The 24,746-nt window shown below is 33.7% G+C and overlaps 1 protein-coding gene across 3 annotated transcripts in view; it reads left to right on the top strand.

Annotated features, from left to right (window-relative positions):
* Positions 1-24,746, top strand: part of GPC5 (glypican 5) — a 1,126,386-nt gene that overhangs the window by 370,521 nt on the left and 731,119 nt on the right. For all 3 annotated transcript variants that reach the window (XM_081130889.1, XM_081130890.1, XM_081130891.1), the window contains exon 6: positions 7,170-7,290. In XM_081130889.1, the coding sequence (XP_080987015.1) occupies positions 7,170-7,290 (121 nt within the window). The remainder of the gene's footprint in view (positions 1-7,169; positions 7,291-24,746) is intronic.

Here is a 24,746-nt window from a genome sequence, read left to right as displayed (position 1 = left end):
TTAAAGTATTTCCTTTAAGGTCAAATGAATTACAATTGAAAAATAAATGAAAAAACCCAAGTTATAATTTAAAACGTGGTTGTGAAATATAAATATTGTTTTATATAAATAAAATTTTCATAGAGGAAAATATGATATCAAGGATAATGATTTATATGTAAAATCTATTGATTAATTGAGGTTTAAGGGAAAATTCAGGCAGCTTCCAACTTCTTTACAATACTTTGTGTAGTGAGTTGAAAATAGTGTCCCTAGGAAACTAGTACACTGAAATTCAGAGTTGCTTTCTCTCTGATTTTATTGTTATATATTGGTAGGAAATACCTGAGTGTTTCATCTGGATGGTAGGTTGGTAATCTTAGAATTATGGCATCTTGCAACTAATTTTAAAGTATTTGTGATAGAGTTGGTAGTTTTATATAAGAAGTTTAATTAATGTTGGTGCCAATTATATTTTAAAAAATTTTAAATATCAGTATAAGCTTCTGGGAACTTATAGTATTTAATAATGTCTCTAATAAAAAGTTGGTTAAATGAAATGTATACACAAAATTATTTTAACTCAGATTTTTTTGACTTAAATAGTATTTAATTTATTAGTGCTCATATAATAGTTATTCTCTAAATAACATTTTACTTTTGTATATTGAAATTAATGAAGTGAGACAGAGAAGTAATGCAAAGTGGTAATTGTCAATCATCATAAATTTGTAAAAGATAGCCTGTAGCTTACTGAGAAGAGTTGAAATTTGGAATGTGTGCATTTGAAAATGGGAGTTAGTATAACATTTCAAACCTCATATAACAATATGTGCAATTGATTATAGTTAGAACTGATCATTTAAAATTTCATAGTTGCTTTGAATCACATGAAGGTCATTATAAAGCAAGCTAAAGGTTTATTACCACTTGCTTTGAATTTTTAATTCAAAAATTTAAAACTATAAAGATAGTGATTTTGCAATAAGTAAGGTATTTATCTTATAAAATGTCATGAAATAGGTTACTACCTGTGATTCACCGGGCTAAACTGACACACACAAACATATGGCAATTAAAGAATCAGGGTAAGACTGATTAATATTCATTCTTTAATAAGCTCTTGTTTTCTGTCTCTAACATGTTCTTATTTGGTTTATTATAGTAATCTTGTACACATTTCTTATTGGTTAGCATGTAAAGTATGACATTATGTTATTTAAATAAATTAATGAGTGCTACTTATAAGATATCACAAAATAAAATATCCTCAGCAGAAAACTAGTTATATATAAATAATAAAAAAGATGATAAGGTGTCAATTAATTCTGTTTATTTTTACTTCATTATATAAATTCAGAAGCATAGATCTCAAATTTAGACATTATTTATCTATAATTATAAAGCCAAATAAATGGTAAAGATTAACTTAAAAAATAGCTTGTGACTCAGCAATTGAAACGAGATAGTGCAGTTACAAAAGATTTAATCCTTTTGAATTGATTCTATAGATGTGTTTATTCTCTAAATACTCTTGATCCTCTTACCTATCCAGAAAGGTTACTCCCATAAACCTGGTACACAAAATCAATCATATGACTTCTTCCTGTTCTAAGATTTCAAAGATGAAGACCTGCAGTATAGAGGAAAAGTGCTATGTAGAAGCTACATGAACACAGAGCAACATTTATCAATGGTATCCAATGTGACCCAAGTATCTGAGGACATTTACAAAAAACAGTTCTCTAGTACTCGCATTCACACTTGCTACCAGAACCAGGTAGGGAGACCCAGAAATGGTTCCAAAGCAAAATGTGTTCTTGAAGATGAGCTTCATTAATGAATACATGCAATATACTGCTCAGGCCCCCTTTTAACCTGAAATGACAATATATCCACCAGAGCCAAAGACACTGCAGTGTTTTGCCTTCAAGAAATTAGGAGACTCAAAACTCTGGACATAGAAATTTCAATATATGATCAACTAACCCAAGTCATACAAAAAGCAATAAACAAAAAACAAAACAAAAAACATCTACTACTACCATCACCAACAACATGGTCCCCAATCTCATCTTTAACCTCTAACAAAGATGGCAATAATGATAAAAAGAGAAAGCTGTGATCATCTGTTATCATTATTATGTTTTTATATCCTGTCCCAGTGAAATTACCAAAGACTTCTAAGACAGACCACTTGAAATGATTTGTAATAAACTCCAGGGTTGGATTTCAGATATTTTTTCACCTGAAATTGTAAAAGTGCATATCAAAACAACATACTTCTGATGTGAATCTGAAACAAATTCTATTGCATTCTAAATAAAGTGAAATTAGTATCAGCCAATAAATAGGGCAGAGCATGAGTTTCAAATAAGCAATATTGGTAAAGTCAGGAGAAATGACTTTCTAGTGACATACTGTGTATAGATTTATTACCACTTCTATTTCATATTTCATATGTTGAACACAAAGAGAACTGGAATCTTGTTAATCATCATTTTAAAACATTTGTATAGAATGTAAATATATCGGTGCTTGCCTCTTTTCCATGTTAATGAAAAATGAGTCGTACTTGGGGAGCGAGTATTCCTATTAAACTGCTGTCATCCATTACCCGACCTGCTTAGAAGAAATAAGCACAGATGGTGGGCCTATTACTTTTCTAACAAAAAATTTGCCTCTCTCTTTTTTGAGTTTTGTTCCCTCCTTCTCACTGAAATGTGAGCAATTTTTCAAGTCAAGAAACCTCTGTAGGGACCCTTGAAATGTTTAATCCATTACTTGTACATTTAGGAGCAAAAAAGAGTGATTAATGGTTTATTAAAATTTCATAATGAAAAAACTCAAATAAAAAGTCTTTGTTAGAAATTTTTTTATTTGATTTAGATACCATATGTTTTGCATGCAAATTAAAGTCTGCAGGGAGTAAGCTTTTATATCAGCTAGGATCCTAACTTACTCATTTAGTGATGACAAAACCATTTAGCTCATGTTAAAAATTCCTGTATTGATTTTTTAGTTTTATATACATGGCTCAATGAAAATTTGTCTGTTGTGTACATATTAAGAAAAAGAGCACAATGAGTTTTTAATGTTTTATGTAGGTTGAAAATACATGCATAACATAAAGTATTCAAATCTTAACTATACAGTTCAATCTTTTTTTTTTTTTTTTAAAAAGATAAAATGAATACTTACTTCTGTGTAACTAGGACCTAAATATAAAAAATGTATTACTGGAGTCCCAGAAACCATCTTCAACCTTCTAGACACTCTCTTAGAATAACACTTATGGTGATTTGAAACATCATTGATTAATTTTTAAACCTTTTATAAATGGAATTATAAAGTATGTTCCATATCTTGGTTCTTTCATTCAATATTTAGCTTGTAAGATTTTTAGTATAGTTGAAATTCATTCATTCTCACTGCTATCTAGTATATCATTATATAATTATACTACTATTTATTTGCCCATGCTAATGCTTATGGACATATGGGTTGTGTTCAGTTTGGGGCTATTTTGAATAATAATTTTATGAGCATTCTTATACCTGTTGAGTATATACCTGTGTTCATAGGATATGTTCAGCTTTAGCATACTTGCCAAATAGTGGTTTAGATCCATTTACACTTCATCCACAAATATAGAGGGTTCCAATTGCTCCACATCTGTGCTAACAATTGATACCATCTGTCTTTTTTATTTACATCACTCTGGCGTTTATCTACCACTATTGCATTATGGCTCTTAACCTTACAAAAACACAAAAGGATAACTAGTTTTATCGAATTACATTTTACTTGAAGTATCTTAAATGCTCTTCTTTGAATTACTTTTTCTTATTTAAATGATACATAAGAATAATGATTCTGAACTATTCAATAATATACTAGCTTGGAAAGAGATTCTTGATCAATTGTAATTCTGATAATTTTTATCTTCCTGTGTTATTAACTATGATAATTAAGAATGAAAAATGAGTGATTCTTCAGATTAATGTGAAACAACATTCCTGCATGTTAAAAGAAAGTTTTGTGGCCTGTAAATAAACCAAGATGTGAACCAGTAATAGTTTATTTAAAATTGAGATGAATCTCAGTTTCTATTGCTCATATTATGTCATATTATGTTTCTAGAGAAACACAGAAAAACTTATGCCAAACTTGCAGTCTGTTAGTTTCCTTTTACCCTGCCAGAAAGTCTTATTTCATTTTTTAGCTGGTAATGTACAACTATTTGTTGAGATTTTTGAAGAAAATCCTGTATCTCTCCTTAATTAATAGTATATTTCTTTGAAAATGCAGTAATTATAGCATAATAATAATAATAGTAATAATAATAAAACACAGCAACAACAACAATGCTTTGCACCAAGCTAATTGTTTCTCTAATTTATATTAGTTGGATTCAGGAGTTTTCATTAATAATTATTTGAGTGATTGCATTTTGGAGCTCACGTTTACTGGGTTCATAACCTTGTCACATACTTAACAAAAAATGTTGCCTTGGGAAAGTTACTTAACCTATTCAGATCTCAGATCTGTAGGATGGGAATAATTATAGAACATATATTACATGTTGTATTAGTTTGGGTCCTCCAAGAAGCAGATGCCAAAAAGGGATTCAACACAGGAGGATTTTATTAATGGAAATGTCTCTGAGAGAAAATGTGGAAGACCCTGAGCAAGGCTGTAAGAGCTAGCTGTTGGTCCAGATGCAAGTGTGACCCAGAGTGAAGGGAGAGGAGGGAAAGTTTGAGTGGCAGCCTTCAGCATATTGCTCAGTCTAAGGAAGGGTTAGCAAGAGCTTTAGGGAATCCTGAGGCAAAGCTGGCCTGTGTCTTCAAGTGACAGACCTGCTATAGTATCCCTGCTGCGCTCAGTCATTGGTTGCGGGCACATGCAGAAATGGATTTCAGAGCAAAACAGCAGGTTCTTTTTAGTCAACTAAACTTTCTGTACTTAGAAGTCTGAGGCACAATCTCATGGCCACAACAGATGATTATCATGAAGGGAAGGCAGGGATAGGGGGTGGGAAGAGATTAACCAAAGAACTTACATGCATATATGCATAACCACGGACACAGACAATAGTGCGGAGAAGGCCTGATGGGGTAGGGTGGGCAGGTGCAGGGTAGAGGGTGTCAATGAGGGGAAAAAAGGGGACATTTATAATACTTTCAACAATAAAGATAATTTTTTTTAAAAAGGTAAATTGGCAAACTCCCAAGAAAGTAATTACAACAATGCCTGAATCATTGATATTTATTTATCCATTTATTTACTCATATTATTCATCATTATTAATAATCAATGCATTAATAAAGGATCGACATGTTCAATCTGCTTGGAATATTTGGCAGAGGAGTTGAGAAGCCTGCTATCTACAGTTTACTTGGTTTTTCCCCTCTCTCTTCCTCTTTCTAAAATCAATAAGCATACCCTCAGTGAGGATTAAAAGATTAAAAATAAAAAGACATTAATATCATTAATTTGTTACATCCAATTGATAATATGAAAGAGTTTCCTCATTTATCGTCATTACAAGGACATAAGTGGGAACTGTCTGATGCACTTTTTAAAACTGGTCATTGGGTGTGCTTAATCGTGGGAAGAACCAAATATCCCTTGAAACTCCTTTTGTAAGGCCATCTTCTCAACAGTGGCAAGTCCTTGTATCTTTCAAAGAGTTTTCATTGCTGTAGGAAATTCAGAGGGCAAATGTGGATAATTGCAAATAGAGGAAAGGAAAATTACACTAAAAATCATATGGAGATGTTTGTTGAAAAGTCTCTGAGGCCACTTTATTACAATGCTTAATGTAAGCAAATTTACTGAGAAGAGAACCTTAAACACAGAGGATGGAATCTTCAGGGCGTGGCCTCCTCTCTCCCTTTCCCCCATTTTGCTCTGTCTTTGTAAGTAGAAGCCTATATATTCTTCCCTGTGTGCTGCTGTTCATGTCTCTTTCCCATTTCCCCTGCTGGGCTGTCTTCCTTTGCTCTGGTGTCTGCATTAACCACACCATCTAAGACCTATTCTTACTGTAAATACTTTGAGGGCCACCTCAAGCTATAACTTCTTTAGTTTTTCCCCAAATTGCCTTAGTCCAGATGGACTTCTCCGTATGCTCAATGTCTACTCCCTGTGCTATCCCTATCTGCACTTAGCATATGCTGTTCCTTCTAGCTATCCCCTTGGCACACTGAACTTCTCAGCCATTCCTTGTGTGGCACTTTAACTGTTCACTTGTCTTTTGCTACACCACACTGTCAGGAAAATAAGGATGATTATACTGCTGGAATCTAGTAGGTATTTAAAAATATAGTGAAATGTAATGAATGAGTGCATGAATGAACAAGTTAATTGACGCATGATATTCCCTGACAGAAAATGAGCATTGTGAGGACAAGAATTGAGTCTTATATCTTCTTAGGATCCCAGTTACTTACTTAGTACAGGATTTGAATATTGTAGGAGGCACTTATATTTTTGTTACTGATGAGGTTGAATATTTATATGAATACTAAATTCACATTGTATGATTGTCATTTTGGAAAGTTAGTGACTTGTAGTGACTTTCACTGCCTATGATATCACCCTTTTATACAACATGGTTTGCTAGACTCTTGTGGTTTATCATTAGGTGAACCTTCCTGAAAGCAGGTTGTACTTTCTCTATTTACAAAATATTGTGCATGTTTTATTTGTTTACTTATGATAATTGTGATTTTGACTTATGCAGTTAATATACATTTATAGCTTTTTTTGGGTAGTTCAATATGTAAAAAATACTATTAGGACTTATCTATATACTGTGTGAAATGAAGTAAATTGGCCCAAATAATATGGATTCAGACATATGTGTAATTCAGCAAAAATTGGTAAAAAGGTGAGATGTATATTAACTTTTTCTAGCATATTGATAAGTAGTATTAAAAAACACAATTAATTTTTGGTTGGGTCCTTTGAGAGTAAAACATTATAATAATTTATATTTTCATGTTAAGCATTCTTCCAGGAAAAACATTGCCACTCTCCCAGGCTCTGTTTCAAGAAAAAATACATTGTTGTGTACTCTCAAAGGAGTGAAATTCTGAACTCAAATCTGTTCAAATATTTGTAGCAGATAATACGCTGACCAGGTTACTAAGTCATGTATCTTTTACTGTTCACTTTGTTAGTTATACTCAGCCTGTGGTTGGAAGCGGAATCAAAGCCCAGTCTGGAAATCCCGAAGTCAAAGTCAAAGGAATTGATCCTGTGATAAATCAGATTATTGATAAACTGAAGCACGTTATTCAGGTAAGTGCTGGTCCTTTCTTATTGGTATTCTCAGTGCTAAATAGTAAGTGGTTTCTTTCCATTATATGTGATAAACTTGTTAAGCCTATCTGATAATCCTACCTAAAATTGAATTTTGGGATAGCTTCTTTGTATCTAAGGTTTTGGAAATATTTGGTTGAGTGATTTTTCATGTAAAGTCAATATGCAGCAGTATTTCAATGGGTGGGCAATCTGTATCTGTCAAAAGGAGCCATAGCCTCGGCATTCCAATAAATAATGAGAATCTCAGGATGAGCTTCATCCCCAATAATAAACTTTAGACATGAGAACTGCTGACTATTAAAACACATAGCAGAGCATGGAAGATGCCAAATTCACCTTCTAGGTAAGTTTCTGGGTCCTTCTATTAAAGCTTTAGCTACATTTTCAACAAAATAATATGCATTTCTTGTATTTACTTTCTGTATCACCTTTTACATGTTATCTCATAATCTACCTAATTGTTTATGAAATACTTCTGCATTATACTTATTAATGTTATTTAATCTAATGAACAATACTGCTGGTTTTAATACATGGTATATGAAGCATGAAAATATCAAAAGAATATTTCATTGAACTATTCTGTCAATCCGAAACATATATTATGTTACAAGTTTTAAAGACTATCCTCCATTCTGCATCTATCGAGGTGTCAGGTAAGAACTATTTTTTAATTATTGATCTTTATATAACAATTTATATGTGCATATTTTTTCTAAGCAAAACTGTGTATGTACAGTTGATACTTATTTCTAGTGTCATATGCTGTGTCAGAAATTACACTTAAACATAGTACAGAGTTTTTATTGATAGTAAAGTATTCTAGAGTCATTGGTATATTTCTCATGATTGTTCTGCAAAACTTAAGTTTATGTGGAGCCAGTTCTTAGAAATCTGTTTTTATGAGAGTCTCTGTATCTTGAACAAAGTTCATGTAAGCAGGGCATGGGAATTCCTGTGTACAAAACCACAGATTTCTACCTTCTAGGTGGCAATAATAATGGTCACTTTGCTTATTTTATGACTGTTACATTAGGAAAATAGAGCTCTCATCCAGGATTCAGAACTGAAAATAACTTCCATTAAGAAAAATGTAGGAGAAAATGGTATGAGGACTAGTGAGTTAAACCTCATGGCCTCTAGTGAATTAAAACAATCCCCTCAGAGAGAAAGTTCCAGAGTAAAACAAGTAAGTAGGTGCTTTACACTGCCGGTGGGCCAAGTGCTGAGACATTTCTTGGAAGTGAGTAGTCTTGTGATTGGGTCAGGAGCTAAAATGACAGTGAAGGAGGGGCCAGAGTGATAGTTAGGAGTTGGGCCAGAGCCTGGGGCACAATGGCTGAGGTCAGCAGCGAGAAAGCCTGTTGTCCTCAGAAGCAATGATATTATGTCCATCAGTGAATGTCTCTCAGGTACTCCGAAGGAGGGAATTCACTCTTCTTGCCAAATTTTTGGAACCTTGCTTCCCCATAAGAAAAACAAGAGCTCCAGTTGAAATTAATCTTGAACCTAATGAGGGTTCAGGAAAATTTAGAATATTGCATTAATTATTCCATTTCTAGTGGCTCAATAAACTGTTGAAAACTTGACATGTAAGCAAACTAGATTTCTAAGTGTGTGCTGATGTATATGTGCCGTTGTCAGGGTTCCTCAGGAAGGGACTCCGGAACGTAGATTTGCGTCCAGGAGATCTGTGGCAGGGTACCCTTGCAATCGGCAAGGGGCTGGAGGAAGCAGGACTGTGCAGAGGGAGCAGTGAACTGTACTGTAGTTGTGACAGAAGCCTCATCTGAACCCAGTAGAAATTCTGCAGCTGGGAGGGCCCTTTAAATTGTCTTGGATTGAGACAAGGAGGCGGGTCTTTATCCCCCCAGGTGGACAGTGTTGGCTGAGGGCTGCTGGGCTGGATGGTGGTAGAATGTTAACTCAACTCTGAGTCATCTTCAGCTCTGAGTCATCTCCAGTAAACAGTATTACCCGAGCTGAAGGAAGGAATGCCTTGACCTAGGTGGCGCATGCAATACAATATGGTATGTAGATCAAGGTTATTCAAAAACTCTAATACACAATTGATCATAAAATCAAAAGAGCTGAATATAATCTGCTCCTCTCATTGAGACACAGTAAATTCGTAGTCTACAAAGTGGGGTAAGCATTCCCCAGAGAGTACACAAGCTGATTCCTGGGAGGGCTGGAAGGAAAAATAGAACTTTTTGTGTAGTGTATGTATTCTATCTCATTCTATTAAGTTTTTTTAGTTGTAGGAATATGTATGATGTGTTTAACAGTACAGTGGCACATGCATGTAGTTTAGAAATGCAGAAATATATGTGTCAAGTGGGGGTGCATTCCTACTTTTTATGGAACCTATTACATGATGAAAACAGATAGAAAGCCCTGCTATAGATAATAAGGATGGAGCTGCTACATAGGAAAGAGTGTACGATATAGAAAAACATTCACGAAGAAGTAAGTAAATACCTGAAGGACAGGGCTTATAAAAACTCTCAGGAGGAGGGTTCACTGATATGTTGCCCATCCAGCATAACACTTTCCTCTTCTTGGTTCACAGATTTCAAACCCACCTCTTTTCCAAGGTGACAGAGGGAAACAATCCCACTTTTTTGTGTGTGGCTCCTGTGTTAAATTGAGTCCCATTCTTTTATCTTTATATTAGTGTGGAGATCTCCAGTTATTCATGCTTAAGTTTTTTTCTAGGGCTACAAGAAAATATCAAATAAACTGCCAGCTTTGAAGTCTGTCTTTTAAAAGCCTACTGGGACAATATGATTGCAATTTAGATTTTTACAGAAGATAGCAAGAAGTCATATTTTGCACAGGTTCGCTGAAATATTTACTTTTAATGTCTTAGAACATGTTCTTCCCTAAGCCAGCTCTCCTAGAGATGAAGAAAAGTTTTTGGTTTTTGGTTTTACCAGACTCTGACTGCTGATCAATGTGTGTCCCTGGGCCGGGGTGGCTATTGTACTTCCAATATCAAGGGGTATATAAAAGGACCCACCACAGTGTCAGGTCTGAAAAGGTTCAGAAAACTGCCTTCTCAAAGTGAGAATTTATTAATTGGGAGTAAGCATGTGACAAGGGAGGAAGGAGAAGTTGGAATATATTTCAGAATGTCATCTATAGATTTGTATGGTTACTTGTGTTTGAGGTGAAAAATGAATTTATTTTTTATTGTAATGGATATTAAGTGCATTTGTTAACAGTGTGCTGTGAAAATGCCATCTCTCACCATAGGGATAAGCAGGTGTTCCTCTAGTTCATTTTTTTTCGTATATAAGTACATGGAAATAAGCCAGCCATATTTATTAGCAAAAAATGCCTCCATACATTAGCCCTCAAATACTTTTCTTCTTGGCGTGCCAGTGAACTGCCCCTCATTTTCTACTCTGTAACCTTCACATTTGGAGCCACCAAACAAGTGGGTAGGGATTTTACTCTGTAAATGCCACTTTTTACATGTCTTAATAATTCATTTATTCAAAATATTCAACCAATACTTATTGTGTTCCCTCTGTGGGCCTGGTGCTGCCCAAGGCACTGAAGTGAAAGAGGTAAACAAAGCAAACACAACCCTGCTCTAACGGATTTACATTCTAAGAAAAAGTAGGCAAACACATACAATAAATGCAACTGACAAATATACAGAAAACACAATGGGATGAGGTAGGAAAAGGTGCTTAAAAAGACTGCTAGTGGAGGTCACTCAGAGGGGGATGGTTGGGTTGATACTGAATGAAGAAACAGGAAAGAAAGAAAGGAATCATGGGAAAATCCGGGAGAACTGTGTTTGGGGCAGAGGAAATAATAAATTCAAAGGACCTGTGGCATGAATAGGCTTATTGCATTCTGAGAACAAACAAACCCATATGGCTGGAACAGAAAAAGTGAAAGGAAGAGACAAATGTAAACTGAATTGAGGAAGTCTGGTAGGGAGTATAGATTTTATCCTAAGTTGGTTGGGAAACCACTAAAGACTGTGGGCAGAGAATGATATGAGTTAATTCATTTATTATAAAAATAACTTTGGTTTTACTATGAAACATGGACCTTGAAGAGCAAGAGTGGAAGAAGGTTATGCAGGCTGAAGATCACGGTGACTGGAGTTAGAATGAGAAGAGAGGATAATATAAGAAGCAAATAGATTTAGGTAAATATGGGAGGTAGAGTTATCAGAAATTGTTGATCAGTTGGAAATTGAGGTGGTAGAAAGAGAACAAGGGCGGTATCTGAGTTTTGTGGGATAATAGTGTTCATTAAGTGGGGAAAAACATCCTGGAAGTGGAGCAGGTCTGGGTTTTGCTCATTAAGGCTGATTAGAAATTATGGTTCTGTTAAATTTGAGATGCCTGTTAGACACCCAAGGGAAAATCCAGGATTCGGAAGCGACCATAGAGCAGAAGGTGTACATTTGGGAGAGAGAGTACCCAGCTGTTTCCTGCATTCTGAAGCCTGTGCTTTGGCTGGGCAATGCTTGTACCTTTCAAAATTTCCTGTGATAAATATGGTATAGCCACTAGCCAGTGAAGAATTTTCTAAAGGATTAACATGAACTTTCTTAGATGTTTGCATCAGACTGAATTACCCTTTGATAATGGAGTGGAAACAAAACCTGATTACTCTTAGTTTATCTGATTGAGGAAATGTATGAGCACTTTAATTCAGATTTTTCTCTCCTACTAACCTAATTTTGAAACTTTTTGTTCATATTAACTAAGTTTGTTTAGGGCAAAGTTGTCAGCAAAAGAAGTCAGTTATGTAGCAATTTATCTTTAAGCATTAAATAACATCTGTCATTTTTCAAAGAAAAAGATCTCAGCAGTTAAAATTGTAACCTCTGAACAATTATAAATGATAATGACCCACCACTTAGAAATTACCTACTTTCAATGTGAAGCATAAAAAATAATATCAGAGCAATTTTCTAAAGTTCTCTTATTGCAAAACCAATAAATGTTACAGTGCTGTTAAAAGTAGTATATTTAAGTAATAGTTTATTTCTTCAAACCTAACAATTCTGATACATATAAGAATGTTATCAGTTTTATTAAATATGGTTTTTATAGGGAGACTAAAACTTATTTAGAAAGCTGCCTTCATGCATAAAATTAACTTGATTTTTAAATGACTATAAAAGCAATAGTCATAGCCATTTACTGAAAACACAATATATCGATATTTTATAATATGTGTTTCAGTAATCACAACCTACTGGGTTCAAGTAGAGATATGAGACTCTCTTATTTAGCAGTAGGAGAAGACTGCTAAATTGTCTTTGTTATTTCTCATTCTGTTCTTAGGAGACCAATATGATGAATAGTAACTTTAGAGCTAGGATAAACTGAGATGAAGTTCTCAATGGACAGTTGTAAGGTTAGTGTTTATAAATACAAAAAAAATACAGGATTTAAAAAAGATGTCAGTATCTCAAAGTCTCTGAATTCTGAAAATTGTTCAAGCTTTTTTCATTAAACCACTTATTATAAAACATTTTAGAAGCTTTTTTCTATTGTTAATAGCTTGTAAGAGTGATACAGAACTGGTCAATCATAATTGATTTGTCAGTCACTAATAGTGATCTCTTTGACCATGGGGAGGCAGCTGATCCTGTGAAATTCCTTTGCTTCTGCGGACTCCTTTTCTTGCCCAGGGAATTCGCCATAACACCCCGACTCCTTCCCCTTCATCTCCACTGCACAGCAATGCCATGTCCCCACGCTTTCAATATTCATATTCCAGAAAGACAAGCACTTTCTGATTTTGTATTCGCATAGCAGCAGTGATCAAAACACATTTAGTTATCTTTTGGCTCAGAAGAAAGTATTTGAAATGCATTCAATAACTTTGAATGGTCATCTAATTTAGCAATTAGTTTGTCTGAGTAAATTCAATGGAAGGTTGCTTTCTGGAGTGTGTGGTAATAATGCACTGACTTCACTATTGGCCATTTCATTAAAAAAAATCAATCGTCAGCATATAACCAACCACTTCAATTAGTGTACAATCAACTGGAAATGAAAGTATAAAAACTGTTTTTGAAAGTAATGGGGTTTGGGTTGGCCATTGATAATTTATTTTTTATTATTTAAAGAGTATGTAATTATTTTATGTTAGAGAAAACTTTGAATGTATATTCGCTTGGCTGCTGCTGATCGTATACATTGTCATTACTTGTTAAGATTTGAGCCTTTTATCTGCCAGGTTCGTTGTTTGTAAAACATGTTGAAAGAACATTGAACACGGGAACTTTTATGCTTTTTATTTAGGTGATTGGGACAAACTATCGCCATTTATAGACTAAAACCTTTATCCTTCTGTTTAAAACCTGACGTAAAATGTGTTTTATATGACAAAAATGAGATTCCAAATTATAGACAGCTCCCACTAAATTCAGATTTATTTAAAAAATTGAAAACACTGGGATTAAAGTCATTTCAGGAAATATGAAATATATAAGATAAATATAGTGTTATGTTATAAACATTAGAATAAGTGAGAAAAATAATGCTTTTGATGAATATAAGACATATAACTATCCATCCAGTGACTTCAAAGAACTACAATAAAATAAATCCCCTTTAGTTTCAGAATATGTGCTGCTGAAGTAAGCACCCCTTTAGTTTCAATAAAATATATTTGCCAGATTATAGTAATATGCATGACTTTTGAGTTAACACAAGGCATATGGCCCAATTTCAGCTCTGTGGACAATAGCTGTATGTCTGTAGTCACCTTACTTAACATCTTTAAGTCTCAAAATAATTTTGATATATAACAAAAAAGACAATGAGTGTTGTCAGGTGCAGAGAAGTAGAACCCTCAAACATTGCTGGTGGAATGTAAAATTCTGTAACTACTTTGGAAAATAGATGATTCCTCAAAGGATTAAACATAGAATTTTCATATGACCCAGAATTTCCACTCCTGTGTATTCCCAAGAGTAAAGAATATATGTGTCCACACAAAAACTTGTACATAAATGTTGAGAACAGTGTTATTTATAATATCTAAAAAGTGGAAACAACTCCAAAGTTCATCAGTGGATGAATGGATAAATAAAACTTGATATATCTATACAATGAAACATTCTTCAGCTGTAAGAAAATAAAGGACTGATACTGATAAATACTACTACATAGAAGAATCTTGGAAACATTATTTTATGTAAAATAAGCCAGTCACAAAGGATCACATATTGCATGACTCCATTTATATGATACATATTTAAACATCAATTTTCATTTTCATGTAGAACATTCCCTTATACTGGCAATAACCATGATTGGTATACTGAAGATTTATCCTATTGACCATGCTGGTCTTCAGGATACCATACAAATAAGATAATTATTTCTTGATACCTGAATGTCTGTAAAGTTTTATCCAGCTTTGCCCTTTTTACTACCTGATCCACTGTTCATTCCCCAACACACTGCTATCTGTTTACTGCCTACACCATTCCACTGAAACGCTCTTGGGAGGCACACTGGTTATCTTTTTCTGTTCATAATCCAATAGCCTATTGTCAGTTCTTCTTTCTCTTGACTACTTGACAGCACTCATCTTTATTGTTGACCCCCTTCTCCTTGCTCTCATCTAAATTTCCCATCAACCTTTCTGATTACTCTCACCCCCAGATCTTTGCTCCTCTCTTTAATTCCTTTAAATGTAGTGTTCATCTGGGATCTCATCTAATCCCCTTTCTCATTTCATTCACTCTTTCTGAATCTCCCACTCTCATGATAATCACATATTTATCTTAGTCCCAATGTTTCCACTGAGTCTCAGATACTTCAATCTACCTACTGGTCAAGACCATAAAATTTCAAAATTAATATGGCTGTAAGAGAACTTCATTCTAATTCTTACCCTTCTCCCTAACTTGCTCCGCCTTCTGCTCCTCCCAGTTTCCTTAACTTGTATCTTGGATGTCATCCTTAATTCCCCATTTTCCTAACTTCTCCTTATCATCAGACTTTTAATTTTATCTCCTAAATATTTTTTAAACCTGTACTTTTCTTTACTCAGTGGCCATTGTTCTTGTAGACACCACCATTAATTCACATCTAGATTTAAATAATTTAATCCCAGTTCTACAATTACCAGTCCAGAAAACATCCTGAGACAGATATGCATTGTTGCCATCTCCAATTTCACTTCTACACTCGTTGCATAACACACTGCTGTCTGGCTTATGCATTCACTGAAATGATCTTGCAAAAGTCACTAATTATCTCTTGTGGTAGAATCCAATAGACAATTATCAGTCTATTGTTAGACTGATCATGCCAATCACCATTTAAAATCATTCAATGAAACATTATGCTATTAAGGTGAAATTTGGTCTCTTGGGTTTTTGGTTAAATGTGGAAATTTGGCCACATGTGCATCTCTTCGCTTTTCTAAAACTATTCTAAAATGCAAATATGTGAATACATATATATATACTTACTCAAAAAGAAACAGAAAAGTCCAATACATTTAAAAACATTCAAAGCAGATAAAGCAATGGGAATTGACATGGATAGCATAAGTTGCATTTGAAATATATGCAGTGAAGTTTACTTATAAGAAATTAGACAATTCATCTGGCAACATATGGGTTACATGGAAATACCTGATAACATGAAAGGCAGAGATGGAATACAGAACTAAATAGATGTGTATTGTTTAACTCAGCAAGTCAACACTGCACCTCAAATAATTCACTTCCTGTGTCTCCTTTGAAGTCTGGAGATGTGTTTTTTGGGGGGAAAATACCAGGAAGATTCCTGGCTCATAACCCCAGCCAGAATAGAGGGAAAAGTGAGTTACAGGGCAGAAAATGGAAGAACTAAGTGAAAATCACATACTGACCTGTCTTTTCCAAATGCTGACATGCAGATATCCACTACCCATGTAGAAAATTAGATTATTCTTCATTGAAGAAACTGATCAATTCTAGGGAAAAATAATTTCATGTGGTGATTGGGCCTACACCCACTGAGAAGGTCAGTCATGACCTAATTGAATGGTGGCAAAATATTCTACCAAACCATATTTACATACAAAATTGCCCAGTATCAATTGATAATCAATGAGCACTATAAATTTATGGAAAATATGAAAAATATCAATGCAAAAGCAAAAAATAAAAATAAAAAATAAATGGAAAATAGTGATAAAATATAGCATAAAGAAAATACCCCCAAACTATATGAGTATCCTCCAAAAAATTATAGAGAATAGATTTCATTCTTTAAAGAATAATACATTGTTTCCAAATAATCAATAAAAGTAAGGAAAAGCTTCAGAACATTAAAAACATAAAAATCAAAAATTCAGTAGAAGGTTTGGAGATAAAGTGGAAGAAATATTTAAGTAAATAGGGAGTAAAATGTTGAAACATGAGTATTTCACTTTAGGAGTTTAAAGTAACAATTTCATAGAAAAATACCAAACTAATGGAGAGAGAGAATTTATCAAATAAATAATATATCAGATTTATTTTTCAGAAACGAAGAGTCATGACTCCATATTGAGCCCACCAAGTAACTAATACAATGAATGAAAACACATACATACACACAAACACACACAATTATTAAATTTTTGAATACTGAAGAGAAGATATTAAACTTTTCCATAAAAAGAAACTGAACAAACAAAATACATATAATTGCATACAAAGAACTGGGATCAAATTTGTGGTTGCTTATCTACAGGACTACTAAAAGACAATGGCAAAGCAATACTTTTAAATTATGAGGCAATTGATATCTGACCTGAAATTCTATACCCAGCTAAATTAGCAATCAAATATGAGGAAAGATTAATAGGTTTTGCAGATAGTAAAGATACACAAATTTATATTCTGTATACCTTATGAAAACATATAAAATTGTTAGTAAAAAGAATCATCCAGAAGTAAGAATATTTGGGGCCCATGGTATTCATCAGAATAGGATAACTAATAACTGTGAGAGGGTATTTTACAAGCCCAAAAGAAAGAAAGTCAATAACTTACAGTGATGTGTTGGAATATATGGAAAAGATATTACTAAGCATTTGACAGATCTGCTAGAACATTTGAGGATAAAAATAGGTATATAGAAAGATATGATAGATATAAGGCAAACTGTGCAGATTGATAGATACCATGGCAATTATAAATTATAGGAAAGCAAAAAGATTTACATGAAAATAAATATAATCATAATACACTAGTGATGTGAATTGAATGATATAATTGTAGATACAACTATTACTTTAATCAGAACTTTGCTAAAACTGTATTAGTTGAATGGGGAAAAGGAAAATGGGCCTTGATGTTGTAACAGAAAGTCAATGAATAGTGCCAAGAATAGCTGCCTAGCCCAGCTGGAGTGGGTCAGTTGGTTGTGCTTTGTCCTATGCACCAAAGGGTTGCCGGTTTGATTCCAGGTTGGGGCACATGCCTGTGATGCAGGTTTGATCCCCATTTGTGGTGTGTATGGAAGGCAGCTGATCAGTGTTTCTCTTTCACACCGATGTTTCTCTCTCTTTCTCTCCCTTCTTTTCTCTCAGCATGTCCTTGGGTGAGGATTAAAAAAAAGAAAAGAAAAAGAATTGCTGCCTATTTAATAAAAGTTATTTAGCCATGTATACCAAAACATTGAATACCAAAACATTCGATCAGGCTGATTATTTTTGCCTACAGTAGCAAGAAACTTGGTGTATAAAGTGCTTGGGCATAGGAATGCTATTTTTTAAACATAAATATTTTGGTACTTCTCAGTTTTTTACCAGGTATATTTATTGCTCTAATATATATATAATTTTAAAAACTGAAGACAAAGTCTGTATCATGGTTTATATGGACCTGCATAATGTGGTTTTCTTTGTCACACAAACACTCTTCATCGTTTCAGTTCTTTCAACATTCCAGGTTCTTTCTTCCTTCTAGATCTCCAATTCTCTCTTTTAAAAAACAAGACAAATAATTATTACTTTTACTTTGAGGAAAACAATTGTATTTCTTTTGTCTGTAACTCATACATTTTCTCTCAATTTGTTCAGACAGTATATGTGTACACTTATGTTCTTCTTGCACTCTGTTTCATGAGAGAGCACTTCTCTGGGGAAGAAAAATCAAGGAATTAAATAAGTAGAGGATAATCCATAGTGGACTGTGAACCCATTTTCTGTGCACAAATATCTTAGTAAAATTTGTGCAATTTTTCATTATTTCAGACTCTAATTTTTGTTTTCCTTTTTATTCTGTCTGATTTGTTTTGAGCTATGTTTCACATACTTGGCTAAATTTTCAGTTTGAACTTGGCTGATCTCTTTGCTTTGATTAAATACTTCAGAGAAATTCCCCCTTCTGTTTTTTTCTGGATGTTAATTCAAGTTTATAATTCTACTGATCCCATAGAATTCTTAGGATCATAATGGTCCATAAGGTTCCCCATTCAAACAACCCAGCTTTTCTCTTCTTGTTATTTATGATTTTCTGGGCCATGTGCAGTCCTCTCCTGACAACTGTCACAACTCAACTCCAAATACCCCAAAGTTTGGCATGCAAAAAATAATAATAATTCACCTAATGATCTTTTATAACACTCTGCCATACATAGTTTTTGACTGACTCATGCATACTCAGCTTTCTGCAGGTGTATTACGAGTCTATAATGCTTTGCAGACTCAATAAACGTACTCCATAGTCACTTGAATGCCATTTTATGAATGTGCTTTAAAGATGTGACTGGTCAGAGCAGAGCAGTTTCTGGATATATGTATTTCAGGTCAGCAGTACTTAACCACACAGCCCCCTATAGTTTTGAAGCAGTTAATGCACATTGACAGGAGGCTGGCTTTTGAAAGAAATATGGTCACAGGGGATCAATGGGAAAGTTTCTTAGGCACAGGATATTGAAGAAGTAAAATAAATGCTATATAAAGATTCATTTAAAAACTATAAAAGTTCAAAGATAAAAATTAAAATATGAAATATGATAATTTTAAGAAATCTATGTCTTATGAATATAAGTTCTGCATTCATTATATGCTTCACATTGATGTGATGGAAACTTAATCTCTTTCACTAAAAATAAAACAAATCATGAGTTTTATAGTAATGAGTTTGAATAAGCATTTATATACCTTTTAACAAGGCAGGTCAGTTACCATTCATGAAAATGATCAGACACACACAGACCAATGGAATAGAATTGAGAGCCCAGAAATAAAACCTCATGTATATGGAAAAATAATTTTTTACAAAAAAGCCAAAAACGTACAATGGAGAAACAAAGCTTCTTCAATAAATGGTGATGGGAAAATTAGAAAGACACATGAAAAAGAATGAAACTAGACTACAGTTTGTCCCTGTGTACGATAATTAATTCAAAATGGATTAAATACCTTAATATAAGATCTGAAACAATAAATTACACAGATGAAAACATAGGTACTAAACTTACGTGCTTTGGTCATAGAGACATTTAATGAATTAGACCCCAAAGGCCAGGGAAGTAAAGGCAAAAATAAATAAACAGAACTATGTCAAACTAAAAAGCTTCTGCACAGCAAAAAACAAAACAAAACAAAACAAAAACCTCCAACAAAACAAAAAGGCTACCAACAGAATGGGAGAAGATGTTTGCAAAAATACAGTTCTGACAAGGGCTTAATATCCCAAACATATAAAGAGCTCATACAACTCAACACCAAACAAACCAACAAACAATCCAATTAAAACATGGGCAGATGACCTGAACAGACACTTCTCTCAAGAAGACATAAAAATGGCCAAGAGATATATGAAGAGACGTTCAACTTCACTAGCAATTACAGAAATGCAAATCAGAACTACAATGAGATATACCACCTCACACTTGTTAGAATGGCTGTTATCAACAAGACAAGTTGTAACAAGTGCTAGGGAGGTTTTGGAGAAAAAGGAACCCTCATTCAGTGCTGGTGGGAATGTAGACTGGTACAGCCACTACAGAAACAGTATGGAGGTTCCTCAAAACATTAAGAATGAAGTTACCATATGATCCAGCAATCCCTCTTCTCTTATCTACCCAACAAATTTGAAAGCATTTATACACAAAGATTATATATATATACATATATGTATGTGTATATATATATGTTAATCGCAATATTATGTGTGGTGGCCAAGACATGGAAACAACCAGCGTCCTTCGATAGATGATTGGATAAAAATGATATGTAGAATGGAATACTACTCAACCATAAGAAAAGATGAAATATTGCCATTTGTGACAACATGGATGGACCTTCAGAACATTATGCTAAGCAAAATATTCAGAAAAAGCTAAGAACCATATTATTTCACTCATGTGGGATATAAACAGTAACTCATTGTCCTGGCCAGTGTGACATAGTTGGTTGGGCATTGTCCTGTGCACCTGAGGGGTCTCTGGTTCTAGTCCCATTTGGGGCATGTGGCCCAGTGGCTGCAGTGTGGGCTCGCTCAATCCCTGGTGGGGTCATGTGGTAGGCAGTAGATCAAGGTGGCCAATCGATGTTCAGTGTTTCTCGCTCTCATTGGTTTTTCTCTCTTTCCCGTTCCCTTCCTAAAAATAAATAAATAAATAAATAAATAAATAAATAAATAAATAAAAATAAATTAATTAAAAAAACTAACTGTGTCATAGACAAAGACCACAGAATGTTGGAAAGGGGGAGGAAGGGTAGTGGGGATATAGGGGGCCAAATATATGGTGACAGAAGATGATTTGACTTTGGGTGGTAGGAACACAATTCAATATACAAAGTATTTATCATAGAAATGTACATTTGAAATCTATATAATCTTATTAACCTATGTCACGCCAAGAAATTTAAAAAATAAAATTAAAAAAATGATTCAAAGGGAGGGAAATAATAATAAACTTTCATTTTGTCTTTCACCAGCATATCCCTAAACTAAATTGGCCTGAAACTAATTAAACAGATGATAAAATCTAATTTAACTTTCTTTAATACTCCTTTTCTTTTCTTTATAAAAGCAAATGAGCTTGTCAACTTTTAATGATAAAAGTCTAATTTAAATTTATTATATATATATATATATATATATATATATATATATATATATATATAATAAGACAGTTGCTAAATTTACTCTAGCCTAGCACCTTCCTATTGTACACATTCATTTTTAATTTAACAAAAAGAAAACCCTTTCAAGATTTTTGTAAATGGATCACATTTATCAGAAAATAAGTTTAACCTTTTTAGAAGTTTAAAATTTTTAGAAAATAAGTATCATCTTTAGGTCACTTAATAGATCTTGAAATAAAGACCTAATTTGGGAGTTTTTAAGTATTGTATTTGCACCCATTAAAATGTTTACAGTGTTTAAATTTCATAATTTTTCTTCTTAAAAAAATAGGTGAAACATGCCTCAAATATTATCAATGTGAGTTATTTATACTTAAATTCTGATTTAAGTAACTATGTTGTGGCTTTCTATTGATGAAAAATGAGTTGCAAAATTATTATATGTCATTTAAGAGCACAATAGCCATATTAGAAAACTATTTTCAATGTCTATTTCACAAATATGCTGATGACCAGTTATTTAATTTTCTACACTAATTCTTTGAAATATCAAGTTTTATTCATTTTTAAAAATGTCCCTTGCCCGGCCAGGCGTGGCTCAGCAGTTGAGAGTCAACCTAGGATCCAGGTGATCGGGGTTCGATTCCCGGTCAGGGCACATGCCCGGGTTGCGGGCTGGAACCCCAGTCGGGGGTGTGCAGGAGGCAGCCGATCAACGACTCTCTCATCATTGATGTTTCTATCTCTCTCTGTCCCTCTCCTTTCCTCTCTCTGAAATCAATAAAAGATATATTTTAAAAAAAAAAGTCGCTTTATCTGACATTTTAAAATGGATTGCATATTAACCTACAAATGCATTTGCTATATTTTTAACAAGAAAAAAATTCAAGATATTGTTTGTTTATTTTTTATTGATTTCAGAGAGAGGAAGGGAGAGGGAGAGACAGAGATAGAAACATCAATGATGAGAGAGAATCATAGATTGGCTGCCTTCCTCTACACCCCCTACTGGGGATCGAGCCTGCAACCCGGGCATGTGCCCTGACCAGGAACCTAACCGTGACCTCCTGGTTCCTGGGTCAGTGTTCAACCACTCAGTGCCACCAGCCAGGCAAGGTATTATCTATTTAAAACAAACCTTTAGGCATAATGCCATTTATGATGTCTTTTGATTACAATCCCCATTATGTCTTGAAACATACCAGTATTTCCTCATTGTGTGTAGCAGGGTACATTGGAAGATAAGAAATGTTCAATATATATCTATTGAACAAATGGTGAAATATATAATTAAGTTGATCCCTATATGTAAAATTTAAATAGAACAGGAAAGTGAATCTTCCTTTATCAAATACTAATATAAATACTGAAAATCATTCTAATTACAAATAATATGCTTTTAGTCTTAGATTATAATTTTAAAAATTTCTGTATTGGTTTAATCATTCATCTAACCCATTCATTCATTCATTCACTGAACAAACATTGATTTAGTTCCCATTGGATGCTAGGTATAGTAATAGACACAGGGAATATAAAATTGATTAGATGAGGGCACTGATGAGAGTGATTATGTTCTAGAAACAATGCCCTTTTGCAGTTAGGAACTAGTCTGCTTCTGAGCGAGTTGGGAAGGCTCACAATATCTCTTTATTCAACAAATATTGAGGTTATATTATGGATCAGGAGATTCCCTAGGTAGTCATTTTACAAAATTGAATAAGGTCATGCTTGCTTGTAGTAAATTATTAAATAATTAAAAAGATAAAGGGTTTACTGTGTAGATTTTATGCTAAGAATTTTTTTTATTCTTACCTGAGGATATGTTTATTGATTTTAGAGAGAAAGAGTAGGAGAGAAAGAGAGAGAGAGAGAGAAACATTGATCGGTTGCCTCCCATAGGTGCCCCCACTGGGGATCGACCCCGCAGCCTTGGTATGTGCCCTGACTGGGAATCGAACCTGCAACCTTTTAATGTATGGAACGATGCTAAAACCAACTGAGCCACCCAGCCAGGGCTACAGTAAGATTTTTGATTTAAGTATAAAAGCCTCAGAGACTTAGTCATAATTCCAGGAATCTAGAAGGCATTCAATTGAGATTAAATGTAAAATGAATTACCAGGGAATATTTACCTGGGGTAACATTTACCTCTCTTGGAACAGAGTTATAATTTATCTTAAAAGATGTTATGACTTGCTCATAGTAGGTGTGATGATTGAATAATAGAAATGTTTTACAGTGATTCTTTTGTTCAACAATAGCAGTGAAGCTATTGCTACAATAGTTCTGCATTCAAAAACCACACAAAACTACATAAGTCAGGATAAATTACTAACAGAGAAATTACAATTGAAGTATTAGTCTGAGCTACAAATAAGATTGGATTGTTGTATTAAACATTTGTGCTCTATTTTGTTAGGACTGGTTTATTAAAGCATAATTAGTAACATTATCAATACAAAAACATGTATTATAATTAAATCATTTAAATAATCATTTCTTGATGCCTTTATATGCTGGATTTTGCAATTCACTAAAGTAGATAAGAGTTATTTGTAAATACAGCTTATCAATAGTTTGCTTCTCTAGAAATGCTAGAAAATATAGAACTCTGCATTAACATTTAATAATATGCTATTCTGATGTTAATGCATTATATTTATCTATAAAACATGCAACAAGACAGAAATACAGGATAGTTAGATAATTTGCAACCTGTTCACCTTTGACAATTATTAGAAAAATATAGATGATTTTGGTAATGGGCTAGTTCCAGTTTCAATCTAAGAAGAACAACTTATATACTGAGGTTATGTTTATCAGTGTTTCCAAAAGTAATATATTATTTTCTGTTTCTTATATTCCATACTTAGAATTTGTTCAACCAAACAGGCTATCAAAACTAATAGTTTAGAGATACTACTACAAATGTCTTAGAGATCTCACTAAGACTTAGAGATCTCACTGTTCCTCCTAACTCATGAAATTTATCCCTGGATGGGGAGATGGAAATGAAGCCATTCGGAATGTGGATTTTCTGCTGATAATTATTTGTCTGTAAGAGTATTCCTCAATAGACAAAAGTATGGAATATTAGATATTTTTGAGGTATCTAAAGCATATACATTCCCTATAAAACTCAATAAAAAGATCCATTTATGTGAAATATATTCAGGGCAACTGATTTTGTATATGAATGTGTAGCATACACATATGCATGTATTTTTAAACTGTTCTTAGTTACTGAACTGCTAAGCTAAGCTGAATGCCATCCTACTGTGCTTAAAATGCATGGTCACTTGCTATATATACTGCCTTAACAAGAACAACAGAAAATTGGTTGTTCCTAA

This window comes from Miniopterus schreibersii (assembly GCF_964146895.1).
Source record: "Miniopterus schreibersii genome assembly, chromosome: 2".
Lineage (NCBI taxonomy): Eukaryota > Metazoa > Chordata > Mammalia > Chiroptera > Miniopteridae > Miniopterus > Miniopterus schreibersii.
The sequence above is the reverse complement of the archived record's forward strand: the minus strand, read 5'-3'. Positions and strand labels throughout refer to the sequence as shown.